Genomic DNA, 16,209 nt, shown 5'->3' with positions numbered 1-16,209 from the left:
CTAAGGCATAAGGATTCCAATCCAAAACCTCCATTGATTCCCGAAATGCTCAGGCATGGGACATTCTGGGCTTCCAAAGATCCCAATACAGGGTTCCAATCGTTTGGGGGACTAAGGTAACACTCAATCTAGCCACAAAAGGGTTCAATAAACCCTAATTCCATATATACATCAACATAGAAGGATGCAACTCGAAATATTACCTGAATAACGTGCTCTCTGTGTCCCCAATCCTCAGAACGTGGCTTCTCTTGTTGTTCCCTTAACCAAGCCTCCTCCTTTTTGCACAATAACACTTCCAAGATCAATAATGGTCTTCTACCTTGCTCTAGGTGCTCACAATCGAATTAGGGTTTCTCTCAGAGGACTAGGGTGAACAATGACGGCCATAAGGTCCCTTATATACGTCCCAAACCTGAACGGTTAGGGTTTTCGCTAAACAGCACAGACTCGCCGAGTCCATATCCGGACTCGTCGAGTCCAGTCGCGAACCCGCGACCAGTTCCGCGATCCTACTCGGCGAGTCTAGGCTCCAACTCGCCGAGTCCTCTCTTAAAACACCCAAAATCATAAATATAACAATACCTGAAATTCCGGGCTGTTACAATTCTCCCCCACTAGGACTAGACTTCGCCCTCAAAGTCTCACTCTGAAAATAGCTCCGGATGCTGCTCCCGCATCTCACGCTCCGGCTCCCAAGTCATTTCCGATCCCTTCCGGTGTTGCCACTGAACCAACACCAGAGGTACCTCCTTGTTCCTCAGAACCTTGATCTTCTGATCCCTGATGGCCACTGGTCTCTCGGCATAATTCAGGCTCGCATCCACCTGAATATCCTCTAATGGAACCACTGCCGACTCATCGGCTATACACTTCCTCAATTGCGACACATGAAAAGTGTCGTGGATCTGCCCCAACTCTGCTGGCAACTCCAAACGATAGGCTACCCGGCCTATCCTTGCAATCACACGAAATGGCCCAATATACCGGGGTCCCAACTTGCCCCTCTTCCTGAATCGAATCACTCCTTTCCAAGGAGAGACCTTCAGGAGAACGAAGTCACCGACTTGAAACTCAAGCTCGGATCGGCGTCTGTCTGCATAACTCTTCTGTCGGCTCTGGGCGGTCAATAACCTCTGTCTAACCTGCTGAATCTGCTCTGTCGTCTGAAGCACGATCTCTGTACTGCCCATCACTCTCTGACCCACCTCTCCCCAGCAAATGGGGGTCCGACACCTCCTACCATACAACAGCTCAAAGGGTGGCATACCAATGCTCAAATGATGGCTGTTGTTGTAGGAAAACTCCGCCAAGGGTAAATACGCATCCCAGCTACCCCCAAAATCTAACACACACGCTCGAAGCATGTCCTCCAGCGTCTGAATCGTTCGCTCGCTCTGACCGTCTGTCTGGGGATGGTATGCGGTAATAAAATGCAATTTAGTACCCAGCTCCTCATGGAATTTCTCCAGGATCTGGAAGTGAAGCGCACATCACGGTCTGAAACAATCGAGATCGGCACCCCATGCCGAGATACCACTTCCCTCACATATATCTCCGCCAACTTCTCCGCTGAAGAACTCTCACTGATGGCAAGGAAGTGAGCGCTCTTCGTCAACCTATCCACAATCACCCAAATTGCATCGACTCCTCTGACAGTTCTCGGCAATTTGGTGATGAAATCCATAGTGATCTGTTCCCACTTCCACTCGGGAACCTCCAATGGCTGCAACTTGCCATGCGGTCTCTGGTGCTCGGCCTTAACCCTACGGCAGGTCAAGCACCTCTCCACGAACCATGCGATGTCCCTCTTCATACAGGGCCACCAATACTCTTTCCTCAAATCCAAATACATCTTCGTAGCCCCCGGATGGATCGAAAACTTCGACCGATGAGCCTCTTCCATCAGAGTATTACGCGTACCGCCCACGAACGGTACCCAAATCCGACCCTGAAATGTCATAAGCCCTCGTCCATCCTTAACGAACTCTGAAACCAACCCAACGACCCGCTCTCTCTTCTGCATCTCTGGTCGCACAGCCTCGGCCTGTGCCCCACGAATAGCATCCAATACTGGAGCTATCACAGTCAATCTCAAACATACATCTCGCAGTGGAGTGCTCTCCGCCCTGCGGCTCAATGCATCGGCTACCACATTAGCCTTGCCTGGGTGGTACAGGATCTCAAAATCATAATCCTTGACCACATCCAACCACCTCCTCTGACGCATATTTAGGTTGGGCTGATCCATCAAATACTTCAAGCTCTTATGGTCCGTGTATATCGTACATCGAACCCCATACAAGTAGTGACGCCAAATCTTGAGAGCGAACACTACTGCCCCCAAATCTAAATCGTGCGTGGGGTATCTCGTCTCGTGAGGCTTCAGCTGCCTCGATGCATATGCTATTACATGACCCCTCTGCATCAACACTGCACCCAGCCCCGAGATCGATGCATCACAATATACTACAAAATCCTCCATCCCTTCCGGGAGAGCTAATACAGGGGCTTCGCACAACCTTTGGCGAAGTGTTTCAAAGGAGGTCTGCTGCTCGGGACCCCATGAGAATGCAACACCCTTCCGGGTCAATCTGGTGAGCGGCACTGCGATCTTGGAGAAATCCTTAATGAATCTCCGATAATACCCTGCCAATCCAAGGAAACTCCTGATCTCAGAAGGTGACTTCGGCACCTCCCAACTCATCACCGCCTCAACCTTGGTCGGATCGACCAATATCCCCTCCTGATTAACAACATGTCCTAGGAATTGGACCTCCCGCAACCAGAAGTCACACTTGGAGAACTTTGCATACAACTTCTCCGATCTCAAAACCCCAAGGACCTCCCTCAAATGTTCCTCATGCTGCTCTCTAGATCTCGAATACACTAGAATATCGTCGATAAATACAATCACTGACCGATCCAACATCGGCCTGCATACCCTGTTCATGAGATCCATGAACACAGCCGGGGCGTTGGTGAGCCCGAAAGGCATCACCACAAACTCATAATGCCCATATCGCGTCCTAAACGCTGTCTTCTGGACGTCCTCATCCCACACTCTCACCTGATGGTACCCCGACCTCAGATCGATCTTGGAAAACCAAGATGCTCCCTGCAACTGGTCGAATAAATCATCGATCCTCAGTAACGGGTAACGGTTCTTGACCGTCAACTTGTTCAACTCCCGGTAATCAATGCACATCCGGTGTGAACCATCCTTCTTCTTGACGAACAGAATAGGTGCTCCCCACGGCGAGCTGCTCGGCCGAATGAATCCCTTCCCCAGCAACTCCTGAAGCTGCGAGGACAACTCTTGCATCTCTGGAGGTGCAAGACGATAAGGCACCTTAGCGATAGGCGCGGCCCCCGGAACCAGATCGATACCGAACTCTACTTGCCTCACAGGAGGTACTCCCGGCAGCTCCTCGGGGAAAACATCTGGAAACTCACGCACCACTGGGACCTCCTCAATTGATCTTGGTCTCTCGGAAACCTCCCGCGTATCCATCACATACGCCACAAAACCCTTACAGCCCTGCTGTAGACACTGCCTCGCCCTAGCGGCCGAACAAAAAGCTGATCCTGAACGGGTACCCTCGCCGTACACCGAAAGAACTCCCCCACTAGGGTCTCGTATAGTCACCAGCTGACGCTCACAGTCGATGACGGCGCCGAATCGGCTCAACCAGTCCATGCCCACAATGACACAGACATCACCCATCGCAATAGGAATCAGATCAATCGGAAACTCGACCCCGAAAATCTCTAACACACATCCCCGGAGAACCTCCGTGGCACAAATCACTCTCTCGTCAGCTATAGAAACTCTCAGAGGCCGACTCAACGACTCACGACTAACGCTGATATACTGACTAAAAGCCAAATATACAAAGGACCGACTCGCACCCGAGTCAAATAATACTAGAGCAGGCACAGAGTTCACAAGGAAAGTACCTACGCATATCCTAACATAAGCATAACATCTCGACATCAAAATAAATACATGAAATAAAGCATACCTGCCACAACATCGGGCGCAGCGCGGACCTCCTCCGCAGTCAGCTGAAAGGCTCTCCCACGAGCCCTCGGGGCCTCGGCCTTCACCGGTCGAGTCTCAGTAGCCCTAGCAGTAGGTGCAGATCCCTGAAGAAGCTGGGGGCACTCGGCCTTCCGATGGCCTGTCTGGTTGCAATGAAAGCAAACCGTAAACCCCTTGGGGCATTCCCTAGCAATGTGCCCCTCCTTGCCACACTTATAGCAAGCACCAGATCGACATGCCCCATCATGACCCTTGCCGCACTTTCCGCAAGTGCGGCCCTTCGGACCTCCCGTCCTCGAATCGGCGGACTTAGTCCGCTTGGCTGCCGGCTGAGACTGAGCCGGCTGCCGGTCCACCCGCTGAGACTCGGCCTCCTCCCTGGCCTGGGTCTCCAACTCAATCTCGCGCTTCCTGGCATTCGCCTGAAGCTCAGCAAAGGTATGATAGGTGGAGTTTGACACAAACTCCCGGATATCCCTCCTCAAAACACCCAAGTACCGGCTCATCCGAGCCTGCTCTGTGGACACCAGCTCGGGGCAGAACATCACCCTCTCATGAAACTTCCGCGTGATCACCGCAACCGAATCAGTACCCTGCTTGAGGGTCAAGAACTCCTGAACCAATCGTTCCCTCTCCACCGGGGGTACGTACTCGTCTCTGAACATAGAGGTAAACCCCTCCCATATCACTGCCGAAATCTCTGCCAAAGTGAAGTTCGCCGTCACGAACTTCCACCAATCCTTTGCTCCCAGACGGAGCTGGTTCAAAGCGAACCGTACCCTCAGATGCTCCGGACATGAACAAGTGTAGAAGCACCCCTCAATATCAGCGATCCACCTCATCGCAGCAATCGGATCCTGCGTCCCATCAAACTCAGGTGGCTTCGTGTTGCTGAACTCCCGAAACAGCAACGAGTCACCCCCTTGTGGCCTGGCAGTGGCCACAGCTGCGGTAGCTGCAGCGGCTGCAGCCTCAGACAATGCGGCGTACCGCTCTTCGAAAGTCTCCATCAAGGTGGTCTTAATAGACCCAAACATCTCCGGAATCTCAGCCCGGATCGCTGCAGCCACCTCCTCATGAATCATCTGACGAATCTCCTCGTCACTCACACCGCTCGAACTCGCTCCGTGGCGTGGTCTAACCATGATGTCTCTGAAATACAACATAAAACTATCAGAGACTCCATCGAGTATAATCGCACTCGATAACGCAACCCTACTCAGTCTCCGATATCCAGGGATTCTTACTTGGGTCTCCCACTGACCCGGCGTCTTCGGTAGTACGGGCCCAATACTACCGACCACACCGCATCTGCATTCATCCCAAATCTTCCTCCCCAAACCCCGGATAGTGAGTACCCTACTTTTGATATGCACTATCTACCTGCACGCTATCAAAGCATCTCATATCGGCAAACCTCCCTAGACTAAGGCATCACAAATCAGGCCACTCTAGTCCTATCATGAATACCTAGTCTTCTAGCATGCATAACAATTCATATCATAACTTGTTTCATAACATAACATTGTAAGGTATTTTGGGGATTTTTACCATTCGGGCGCTGACTGATCGTACACACTGCTTCTTTCTTGTTTACCACAAAATCATTTATAAAAGTTTATGCCTTTATTTTTAAAAGTTTTCCTCAAATCCTCGGTTTGAGTTCAGTTACGCCCGAAGGTGCACCCGAATCCCTCAAACCAAGGCTCTGATACCAATTTGTAACACCGTAAATTTTCAAACAAAATTTTCATTTCAAAATAAGTTATTTTCATTCAAAACAAGGCATAAACATTTCAAGTGTCATATCAAAAATACAAGTCATCTAAATCCCAAGATCACAAAACATCTTTCAGTGTGTACAGATCACGTCGGCGCCTTCCCACGGTCCTCGCTAATACCTGAAACACATACATAACAACTGTAAGCATAAATGCTTAGTGAGTTCCCCAATATACAACTTACGCACATACGCCTTTCCAGGCCCTGACCTTCCGGTCCATGTGTCTCAGGGGACTTCCGTCCCTGCTGGGTAAACCTTCCGGTCCTACCCACGCCGACCTTCCGGTCCACAACACAACGCCTTCCGGCCCATAACACAATCGCCTTCCGGCCCATAACATATTGCCTTCCGGCCCACATAAACATACATAGCACGCATAACAATTAACTTATCACATATAGCACGTATATCACATATCATATCCGACCTTCCGGTCACACAGTCAAACCCTTCCGGGTACAATATAGTGAGAAGACTCACCTCGTGAATGTCGAAAGCTAACAAATCCCGAAGTCACTCGTACTCGATCCGCCGAGCTACAATCTCCCTATAACATCATACATCTCTTATTAACACTTTTATCTTCTAAGTTTGACTATCCCTAAGAGGTCAAACATAGGTCAACTCTGGTCAACGGTCAACGGTCAACTTGACCTGACTCGGCGAGTGCTAGGGCGACTCGGCGAGTCTAGACGTCCTCACCAATTCTCTAAGATCCCCTTTCTACTCGTCGAGTATCCTCCTTGACTCGACGAGTTTCTCCTGGAAGAATCGCGGGGCCACCCCGACTCAACTCGCCGAGTCTGAAGAACAACTCGACGAGTCCCAGTTAATCTTCAAGCTACTCGCCGAGTTTGTTCGTCGGACTCGGCGAGTCCATGCCATGCAACCGCTCAAACTGCTTTCTAAGGTCAGAACTGCTCCGACCATTCATAGGTCTGGCCTTCCTAAATTGATTCATCACGTAAGGTCCTCATTTCAGTGCTCATAATACACCCCATGACTCATAATTTACATTTTGACCTAAGGCATAAGGATTCCAATCCAAAACCTCCATTGATTCCCGAAATGCTCAGGCATGAGACATTCTGGGCTTCCAAAGATCCCAATACAGGGTTCCAATCGTTTGGGGGACTAAGGTAACACTCAATCTAGCCACAAAAGGGTTCAATAAACCCTAATTCCATATATACATCAACATAGAAGGATGCAACTCGAAATATTACCTGAATAACGTGCTCTCTGTGTCCCCAATCCTCAGAACGTGGCTTCTCTTGTTGTTCCCTTAACCAAGCCTCCTCCTTTTTGCACAATAACACTTCCAAGATCAATAATGGTCTTCTACCTTGCTCTAGGTGCTCACAATCGAATTAGGGTTTCTCTCAGAGGACTAGGGTGAACAATGACGGCCATAAGGTCCCTTATATACGTCCCAAACCTGAACGGTTAGGGTTTTCGCTAAACAGCACAGACTCGCCGAGTCCATATCCGGACTCGTCGAGTCCAGTCGCGAACCCGCGACCAGTTCCGCGATCCTACTCGGCGAGTCTAGGCTCCAACTCGCCGAGTCCTCTCTTAAAACACCCAAAATCATAAATATAACAATACCTGAAATTCCGGCTGTTACACAATATGATAATTTTCCATTTGAAAGGGATAAGAAACACAACAAAAACATATCATAAAAAAATTCCAAATAAATAAAAGAGTTAGAAATACAACAATAATACAAAAAATGCATTTATTTAAGCATGTTATAGTTTACATTTTATATTTCATTTTTTTGGGGGTGTTTCTTTGCCTGTCTAAATTAATATAATACCATTGTATTTAAAAATATCCGTTTCTATTTAATTTTTATTTTGAGAAACATCCTATCAAAATAAACTTTAAATATTGATTTTAATTATCAAAAATTGATTTTTATTCTAAATAGGCATGTCATATATTTATCATAAACTAATCATATTGTTATCAAATAAACAATCGTTTAATACTTTAATTATTCTTTGTACACGAGAGTCGCGATGTGTAGGACGGATAATTGTCAGTTTGTCACATATGCCGCGTCACCATAAAATAATTGAAGTCAAATTTATAAAGCAGATTAGATTGCAGGGTGGGTGTCATGACTCGGTTGGACTTGGGGGCCTCTAATTAATCGATTGCCTGGTCACAATCTTTCACTGATTGCCGTCTCCATTCTCTCATTACATTTCTTCAGTATGTTTCGGACCATATCCTCTCAATTATCTTACCAGATTTCCGCAATTTTCTGTATATAAATTTTCATGTAGATAATAAGAATTTTGATTTTCATATTTGAGCTACTGTATCACTTGTTATATGCTAATTTTACTTTGAATCTGTGTTGATGCAGAGGCTTTTTGACGGCATTCAACTGTAGCCAAGTTATTTCGGTTCAGGTTCTTCGTTTCGCAGATAAGCAGGTTTGAATCGCACGTACTAATTATATATTCCGATTTGCAAAATTCTATCTGTTTACCATTACAAATTACGGTGAATTTTGTTGATGCGATATATGTTCAGATCTGAAACACTGTATCACTTGCCTTTCAAAAATTACGTTGATGCAAATATAATCTGATTTGCAACACCGTATCACTCGATCTTTACAAACTACGGTGAATTTCGTTGATGCGAGGGTTTTTGATTCGATTCGACTACTTTTAAGTTACTTCAGTTCATATTTGTGTAAACAAGTTATTTTCAAGTTACCGTCAGTTTTGTGGATAAGAAATTTTTGATTCGATTAAACTATATCCAACTTACGGTCAATCTCGTTGATTCTGAGCTTTTTTTTTTTCGTTAATTCATATTTGTGTAAAAAAGTTACTTAATCGTTTTGTAACGTATGCTGCAGGATACATAATGGCTCAGATACTGCTCCATGGCACTCTTCATGTGACAATCTACGAAGTTGATAAGCTTCATTCGAGTGGTGGCGGAAATATATTCAAAAAGGTATGCCTATACCTATACCCCATGTCTTTTCATTGAGAAGATCCAACTTCCAATTTCATTGTATCGATTAAACATTTGTACCTTTTTTCAAAAAGGCAAAAAGTTTAGCAATTGACTTTTTGATCTCATTGGAGTTGATTCTTATGGCAGTTGGTGGCTAACATAGAGGAGACTGTTGGATTTGGGAAAGGAACTGCCAAAATTTATGCAACAATCGATCTAGAAAAAGCCAGAGTTGGAAGGACGAGGAAGATTGAGAATGAGGTCGAGAACCCAAGGTGGTATGAGTCCTTCCACATTTACTGTGCTCATCTTGCTTCTGATGTTATATTCACTGTGAAAGATGATAATCCCATTGGTGCAACATTAATCGGAAGAGCTTATGTCCCTGTTCGAGATCTCTTAGGTGGGGAAGAACTAGACAGATGGGTTGAAATCCTGGATACTGACAAAAATCCCATAAGTGCGGGTTCCAAAATCCATGTGAAACTACAGTTTTTTGATGTCACTCAAGACCGAAACTGGAATGTCGGGGTCAAAAGCGGAAAATACCCCGGAGTCCCTTACACATTCTTCACTCAAAGACAAGGATGCCGTGTTTCTTTATACCAAGACGCCCATGTCCCCGACAATTTCATCCCCGAAATACCCCTCGCTGGCGGAAAAAATTACGAACCACACAGATGTTGGGAAGATGTGTTTGATGCCATCACAAATGCAAAACACTTCATTTACATTACCGGATGGTCTGTTTACACCGGGATTACTTTGATAAGAGATACAAGAAGGCAAAAGGCGGGAGGTGATGTCACACTTGGTGAGCTTCTAAAAACCAAAGCAAGTGAAGGTGTTCGTGTTCTTATGCTTGTTTGGGACGATAGAACTTCTGTAGATGTTTTCAAGAAAGACGGATTAATGGCGACTCACGATGAGGACACCGAAAACTACTTCCGGGGTTCCGAAGTCCATTGTGTTTTATGCCCTCGGAATCCTGATGATGGTGGAAGCTTCATTCAAGACCTCCAAATCTCCACCATGTTCACTCACCACCAGAAAATTCTCGTGGTGGATTCCGCAATGCCGACTCCGGAATCACAAAGCCGGAGAGTCGTGAGCTTTGTTGGTGGAATCGATCTTTGTGATGGGCGATACGATTCCCCATTCCATTCCCTTTTCCGAACTTTGGATACGGCCCACCACGACGATTTCCACCAACCTAACTACCCCGGTGCTTCGATAACAAAAGGTGGACCCCGCGAGCCGTGGCACGACATACATTCGAGGCTAGAAGGACCGGTTGCGTGGGACGTGTTATTTAACTTCGAACAAAGGTGGAAAAAACAAGGCGGGAAGGACATTTTGGTAAATTTACGAGAATTGGACGAAATCACCCCTCCGTCTCCGATCATGTTCCCGGATGACCAAGAGACATGGAACGTTCAGGTTTTCCGGTCAATTGACGGTGGAGCCGCCTTCGGGTTCCCGGACACACCGGAAGAGGCGGCGAAAGCCGGTCTAGTCAGTGGAAAGGACAACATAATTGACCGAAGTATACAAGACGCGTATATTCACGCTATCCGAAGAGCCAAACGCTTCATCTATATAGAAAACCAGTATTTCCTAGGAAGTTCATACGGGTGGGAACCCGATGGCATTAAAGGAGAAGATGTTGGTGCTTTACATTTAATCCCGAAAGAACTTTCGTTGAAAATAACGACTAAAATTGAGGCGGGCGAAAAGTTTACGGTTTATGTTGTGGTCCCGATGTGGCCGGAAGGGATACCGGAAAGTGGTTCGGTTCAAGCTATATTGGATTGGCAAAGGAGGACTATGGATATGATGTATAAAGATATTATTCAGGCTCTTCAAGCTCAGGGGCGTGAAGAAGACCCGAGAGATTATCTTACGTTTTTTTGCCTTGGGAATCGTGAGATGAAACAGGAGGGTGAATATATACCCTCGGAATCGCCAGACCCGGATACGGATTACTTGAAAGCTCAGGAGGCTCGGAGGTTCATGATCTATGTTCATGCCAAAATGATGATCGGTATGATATCATAATAACTCGAGTAAATTACAATTTTGTTTCGTGAGTTTAGATGATTTTTTCGGTTTTGGTTTTTAAAGGAGTCACAATTTGCAATTTTGGTCCCTAAATCATTAATTCTAACTGCTTAGTTGTTTATCAATTAAAAATGACCACCTTTCACTTGGACCACGGGACCAAAGTCATTATGAAACATCAAAATGGCCTGAGATTATTTTTCCTTTGGACCACCTGACCATTTTGTGCTTGTGGTATAGGGCAAAATGGTCATTTTATATTAATTAACAAACGAGTAGTTAGATATTATGATTTAGGGACCAAAATCATTAGGAAACATTAAAATAAGGACCAAAATTGCAAACCAAAACCAAAAAAGTCATTTCAACTCTACCAAAAATGTAATATACTATTATAATTATCTTTTTCTTCAACCAACTATAAGATTAAAATGGTCATTTAAAAAAGTTAACTGTAGGTATATCTAACTATTGAGGGACGAAAATTACAAACTGCTTAAGCAAAACATAAACAATCATGTAAACTCAGGGGCCAAAAATGTAAGATCCAGTCTAATAACTTTCTTCTTCAATCTTCACTTGTGTGTTGCAGTGGATGACGAATACATTATCATCGGATCAGCAAACATAAACCAGCGATCCATGGACGGTGCTCGGGACACCGAGATAGCAATGGGAGCCTACCAGCCTTTCCATTTATCGACCCGCGAATCCGCAAGGGGTCAGATTTATGGGTTCCGTATGGCTTTATGGTACGAACACATGGGGATGCTTGATGAAAGCTTCCAGAACCCAGAAAACATAAACTGTGTGAAAAAGGTTAATCAGATTGCTGAGAAATATTGGGATTTGTTTGCAAGTGAGAATCTTGAACAAGATTTGCCAGGTCATTTGTTGCGATACCCGATTGGGGTTGATAGTGAAGGTAATGTTACGGAATTGCCAGGAACGGAGTTTTTTCCGGATACTAAGGCTCGTGTTCTTGGTGCCAAATCTGACTACCTTCCTCCAATTCTTACAGCCTGAGAATTTTATGGTCGGTATATAATAATAATAATAAAAATAAGGTATGTTTGCTTTGGATGTGGTTAAATGAGGGAAGACTTGGGTTTTCTAGTGGTTTGTATTGTCTTTTACTTGTTTTCCCTAACTATGGCTTTTAGTTGATGCAACTTCTAATATTTTTGTGATTCCTGTTATATGTATAATGTATGTTAAGTGAGATATATATGCTTGTATCTATAAAAGGAATTTCATAACATATATATTTTTCATACATACATGTTACAACATAAATCCCAATAAGGCCCCAAACTGTCGGTTGAACCTTGCAAACACTCGTGTCATGGGTATGTGGATGTGGATTGACCACATGATATCTACGGTGAGGGCGATAATCCGTCATTGTGGTGAGGTTCAAAAATGGGTGTAATGAAGACTTATAACTGTTCCTAAACCGAGTATGGATTGTGATGATTATATTATGTCTAACCCTGTGTAACTCATCAAACTTCATAGATTAACCATAAGTAAGATGTTGCATAATGTCATCAACAAAAAGGTATATGCCAATGCACCTTTTCTTGAATCTCATGAGAAATGTCTCTTCAAAATCAAAGAGAAAATATATAGGCAAAGATTTTATCCATTACGTAACACAATTTCCATATAGAATGACTGTGTTGACCAACAGGAGTTCGAGCGTAGACCTACAATAGCCCTCATATTATCCTAAAACATGTCTAGCTTCTTGAGTCCTCCGTATAGTCTCTTGAGGCATGCCATCATATGCCTTCTCGAAGCCGATGAATACCATCCGAAGATCCTTAATTCTTTCTCTATATTTCTCCACAAGGTGCCGAACATGAAGTTGAATTGATTGAAGCGTACAATTGATTTGTCGGAGATTGTACAATTGATTCGAAACTCGGATGACTCAATCTTCTTTGTCAGAGATTGTACAATGGACTGAAGCGTACGAGATGTTTTCTAACGTCTTGCCGATTTCAATGTTCTTTGACTTCACCGCGAACCGGAGGGCGGTGCGATGATTGTGCACGTTTTGACATTAGCCTGGGCGGTGGGTGGTAGACACTGGGCGTCGTTCATGAAAGAGATCGTAGAGAAAACAGAAGTTCGACGATGAAAACACAACTCTGCCTTCGACATTACGCCCAAATTACCTTCTTCCACAATTTTCCTTTTCGAACGGTTGTAAATGGGAATGGTTTTTGTTGAAGGAAGATAAGAGATGAATGGGAGTGTGGATCATTTAAGGTTCCAGTGGTTATACTAATTAAAAGAGTAAAATATAAATAATGACATAATAATTTCTTTTAAGAGAAATCAAATATTTTTTATTATAGATTCTTCCTACGTATCATCCTATTCATTAAATCAAGACAAGTGTCAAAAATAAAATAAAGATAGATGAATTTAGAAATAGAAGGAATGGTATTCACATGTTATTGATTCATAATCTTATATGAGTTAAGTTGGAGGATAAATGGAAAGGAAAATAAAAGAATATTTAATATTTCTAACAAATATGACATGACAAAAGCAACCTATAAACCCTTCCAATATCCACAAAATGATGTATTAAACCCTTTATGACCTTAGATTACTGAAAAATTACAACCTTTAAACAAAACAAAAATAATATCTTGTAGGGCTATGATGGTCAACAAAAACAATAAAATCAGTCATATATGGAGTAACCAAAAATGATACTAGGCGTAGATTGGACTTTTGGATATGGTCGACTTCCTGGTAGCATCCAGCAAGATCCGTGGAGTATTTATCTAAACATAATTTAACATTTTTTTTTCGCGTTTCAATAATCTTGGATCTGATCTTTCGCCAAAAATTCATCAGCCAAGAAGAATCATTTCCAAGTATCTGAGTTCGCCGCTATCCTCTCGACCTAGGGCTTCCAATCCTTTCCGTTTCAGAAGGGGTTCATTCAAAGATTACCACCCAAAAGGAAGGAAAGAGACCAATGTATGCCCCTTTAAGGTGCGTCTTTCTATGTCAACGTTAATTTATTTTGCAATCGCCGTTATGTTTCAGCTGTATATGATTAATTCAACACGTCTATTGAATCAGGGCCTATTGATCTTTCCTCCTTTGGTGAAATTAAATCGATGTTTCTTGTTGGAGCACTGCTACGTTTTGGATTTGTAACAGCTTGGCTCTTTCACCTTGTTGCCTGTATGGTGTACGTTGCTTCATTTCATCAATTTCTGGAGTTTTCTTCTCATTCATCTTTCTGTCGATTGTTGGTTCTTTTGCAAATTTACTAATTATGTTTTTGCTGTGTAATAATATGAATCAATCTGTTTTGCTCAACATGTGATTGTATACCATCCTTTCATTATGTTCTTGTTATGTTTACGATTGTTAGGGGAAATTCATGAATACAAAAACGATTGCTTGTTAGAAAGCCCTAGATTCTAGACCTAGAAAGAAGGTGCATAATGATGAATTGTGACTTTCTAATCCTATATGCAATTGACACTAAGTGGTTCCATTTGTGACACAATAAATCATGATATTTTCATACCTGAAACACAATAAATCATGATATTTCCTTGTTCCTAACAGAAAAATTGAACTTTTTATCATCCTCTCTAGCACCAGTATATGAACTTATATGGTGTAACAGTAGCTTTATAGGTAAAAGGCTAAGGTCTAAATTCAAATAAAGATTCTAACTTTGTTGTGTAATTGCAAGTGTAAGTGTTGCATCTATAATAACATACATTACAATTAAAATGCTGATAAGATGATTAAAAGAGGTAAATAAAATCTTAATCTTTTAACTTGTAAGTTTATTCAATGACATCATTTGTAACAGAGCAGTTGCTGTCTTGGATGTGATGCGAAGCACAAACTGATCAAAAGTCAAAGTCAAAGTCAAAGTCAAACTCGCCCAATGTCAAAACCTTGTATGGCAGATGACACCTGGACAAGTAGTAGATTTGAGATGGACAACACACGCGATCCATCTCTTGATTCTCATGACTTCATAAATCATGGCAAGAACATTATATATTTTTTACCCTTTTATTAATTTTCACATGTATTCTTTTATTCTTATTTCAAATAATAAAATTTGGTATAGGTTTTCTTCTCTGGAACCAAAGTAGACAGCAGTGGATAGGAAATAAAAGAAATAGACAAAGAAACAAGCCTCGCGAACCAAGATTGAGGTAAAATTTTTTTTTTTTTTTTTTTACTTCAAATTATTCGATTAAAATTAGGTTAATTTTGTAGAAAAGTTTAAAGAACCATTTTTTTTAATGGTTTTTGCAGTAAGAATGTTACCTATGATAGTTTGCTAGGTAGCAACAAGCCCTTTGCAAAGCCGGTTCCTCTTTCTGTAAGCCATTATTATTTTTTTAATTATTATTATTATTTTTTTTTGTGGAAGAAGAAGACTCACAATATTTGGTTAAAACTTAAAATTTGCAGGAAATGGTAGATTTTTTGGGGGATGTATGGGAGCAGGAAGGGTTGTATGATTGACAATAGGTGAAAATTAAACTTAATTATAAATTGTGTTTTAGAATAACACCTTAGGTTATTATGTATTGTTTTTTTTTATTATGTTTACTGTAATCTTTATTTATTTTTCTGGTATTGGACTATTTAACTGACTAGATCCATAGACAGAACTTGTAAAAACCCCTTGGTGAAAAACTTGAAAGTTGTAACTTTATTTGTCACCTAGGGATGTAAGATGTTGCATTGAGAAAAGAGGGGTTGTATTTGTATCTACAAGATATTTACATTGTAATTTTTTTCCTTGTTTTTTTATGATGTGGTTTTCAAGAAAATGAAGGTGGTTTTAGCGTTTTTAATGTTTCAAGGTGGCAAACTACATATTTGTTGTAGAAAACGTAGCGGCTAACAACCCGAACCAAGTTTTGATTTGTTTACACTTACATAACAATGGAGTCATACCTAAAGCATATGAGATTATTATCAAGGAAAGCTCGAGTTTCATATAGAAGGATTGAAATGAGTTGGGTTGAGCTAGCGCACTATGAATTTAAATGAGTCAAGCTTGGGCTCATTTACATCCTTGGTCATTTGCTCGATCTCTAATATGATCAAATTAATTGTAAGTAAAACTATTGCTTTCACGAAACGCCCCAATACTTTTTGTGACCGTGAAGGACTGATTTCTATTAAAGGCCCAACTATCTATAGAAAATCATTTTTTTTATTCTTCTTTATTATAGAATATATTATAGATTCATGCTAGGATTTTGATATCTGTATATCTGGAATTCAACTGAATTTATTGATCATTACATACAATTCT

General features: G+C 42.6%; 2 protein-coding genes across 6 annotated transcripts; both read left to right on the top strand.

The window, feature by feature from the left end:
- Positions 1-7,897: 7,897 nt before the first annotated feature.
- LOC145085087 (phospholipase D alpha 1) lies at positions 7,898-12,138 on the top strand. 3 transcript variants are annotated; one of them, XM_079023490.1, is made up of 5 exons: positions 7,898-8,051; positions 8,209-8,278; positions 8,713-8,813; positions 8,964-10,860; positions 11,470-12,138. In XM_079023490.1, exons 3-5 carry the CDS (start codon positions 8,721-8,723, stop codon positions 11,901-11,903), a joined length of 2,424 nt encoding a protein of 807 aa, XP_078879616.1. In that variant the 5' UTR covers positions 7,898-8,051; positions 8,209-8,278; positions 8,713-8,720; the 3' UTR covers positions 11,904-12,138. The 3 variants fall into 3 exon arrangements, with proteins under 3 accessions (XP_078879616.1, XP_078879617.1, XP_078879618.1); XM_079023491.1 differs by having other exon boundaries at positions 7,996-8,105; XM_079023492.1 differs by lacking the exon at positions 7,898-8,051 and adding an exon at positions 8,103-8,121.
- A 1,470-nt stretch (positions 12,139-13,608) lies between these two features.
- LOC145085051 (uncharacterized) lies at positions 13,609-15,718 on the top strand. Of its 3 annotated transcripts, none has more exons than XM_079023489.1 (6): positions 13,609-13,895; positions 13,986-14,097; positions 14,737-14,917; positions 15,004-15,091; positions 15,195-15,261; positions 15,354-15,718. In XM_079023489.1, exons 3-6 carry the CDS (start codon positions 14,815-14,817, stop codon positions 15,405-15,407), a joined length of 312 nt encoding a protein of 103 aa, XP_078879615.1. In that variant the 5' UTR covers positions 13,609-13,895; positions 13,986-14,097; positions 14,737-14,814; the 3' UTR covers positions 15,408-15,718. The 3 variants fall into 3 exon arrangements, with proteins under 3 accessions (XP_078879615.1, XP_078879613.1, XP_078879614.1); XM_079023487.1 differs by having other exon boundaries at positions 13,618-13,895; positions 14,742-14,917; XM_079023488.1 differs by lacking the exon at positions 13,609-13,895 and having other exon boundaries at positions 13,986-14,090.
- Positions 15,719-16,209: the final 491 nt, after the last annotated feature.

This window comes from Lactuca serriola, chromosome 1 (assembly GCF_051521515.1).
Source record: "Lactuca serriola cultivar US96UC23 chromosome 1, Lser_US96UC23_V15, whole genome shotgun sequence".
NCBI lineage: Eukaryota > Viridiplantae > Streptophyta > Magnoliopsida > Asterales > Asteraceae > Lactuca > Lactuca serriola.
The sequence above is the reverse complement of the archived record's forward strand: the minus strand, read 5'-3'. Positions and strand labels throughout refer to the sequence as shown.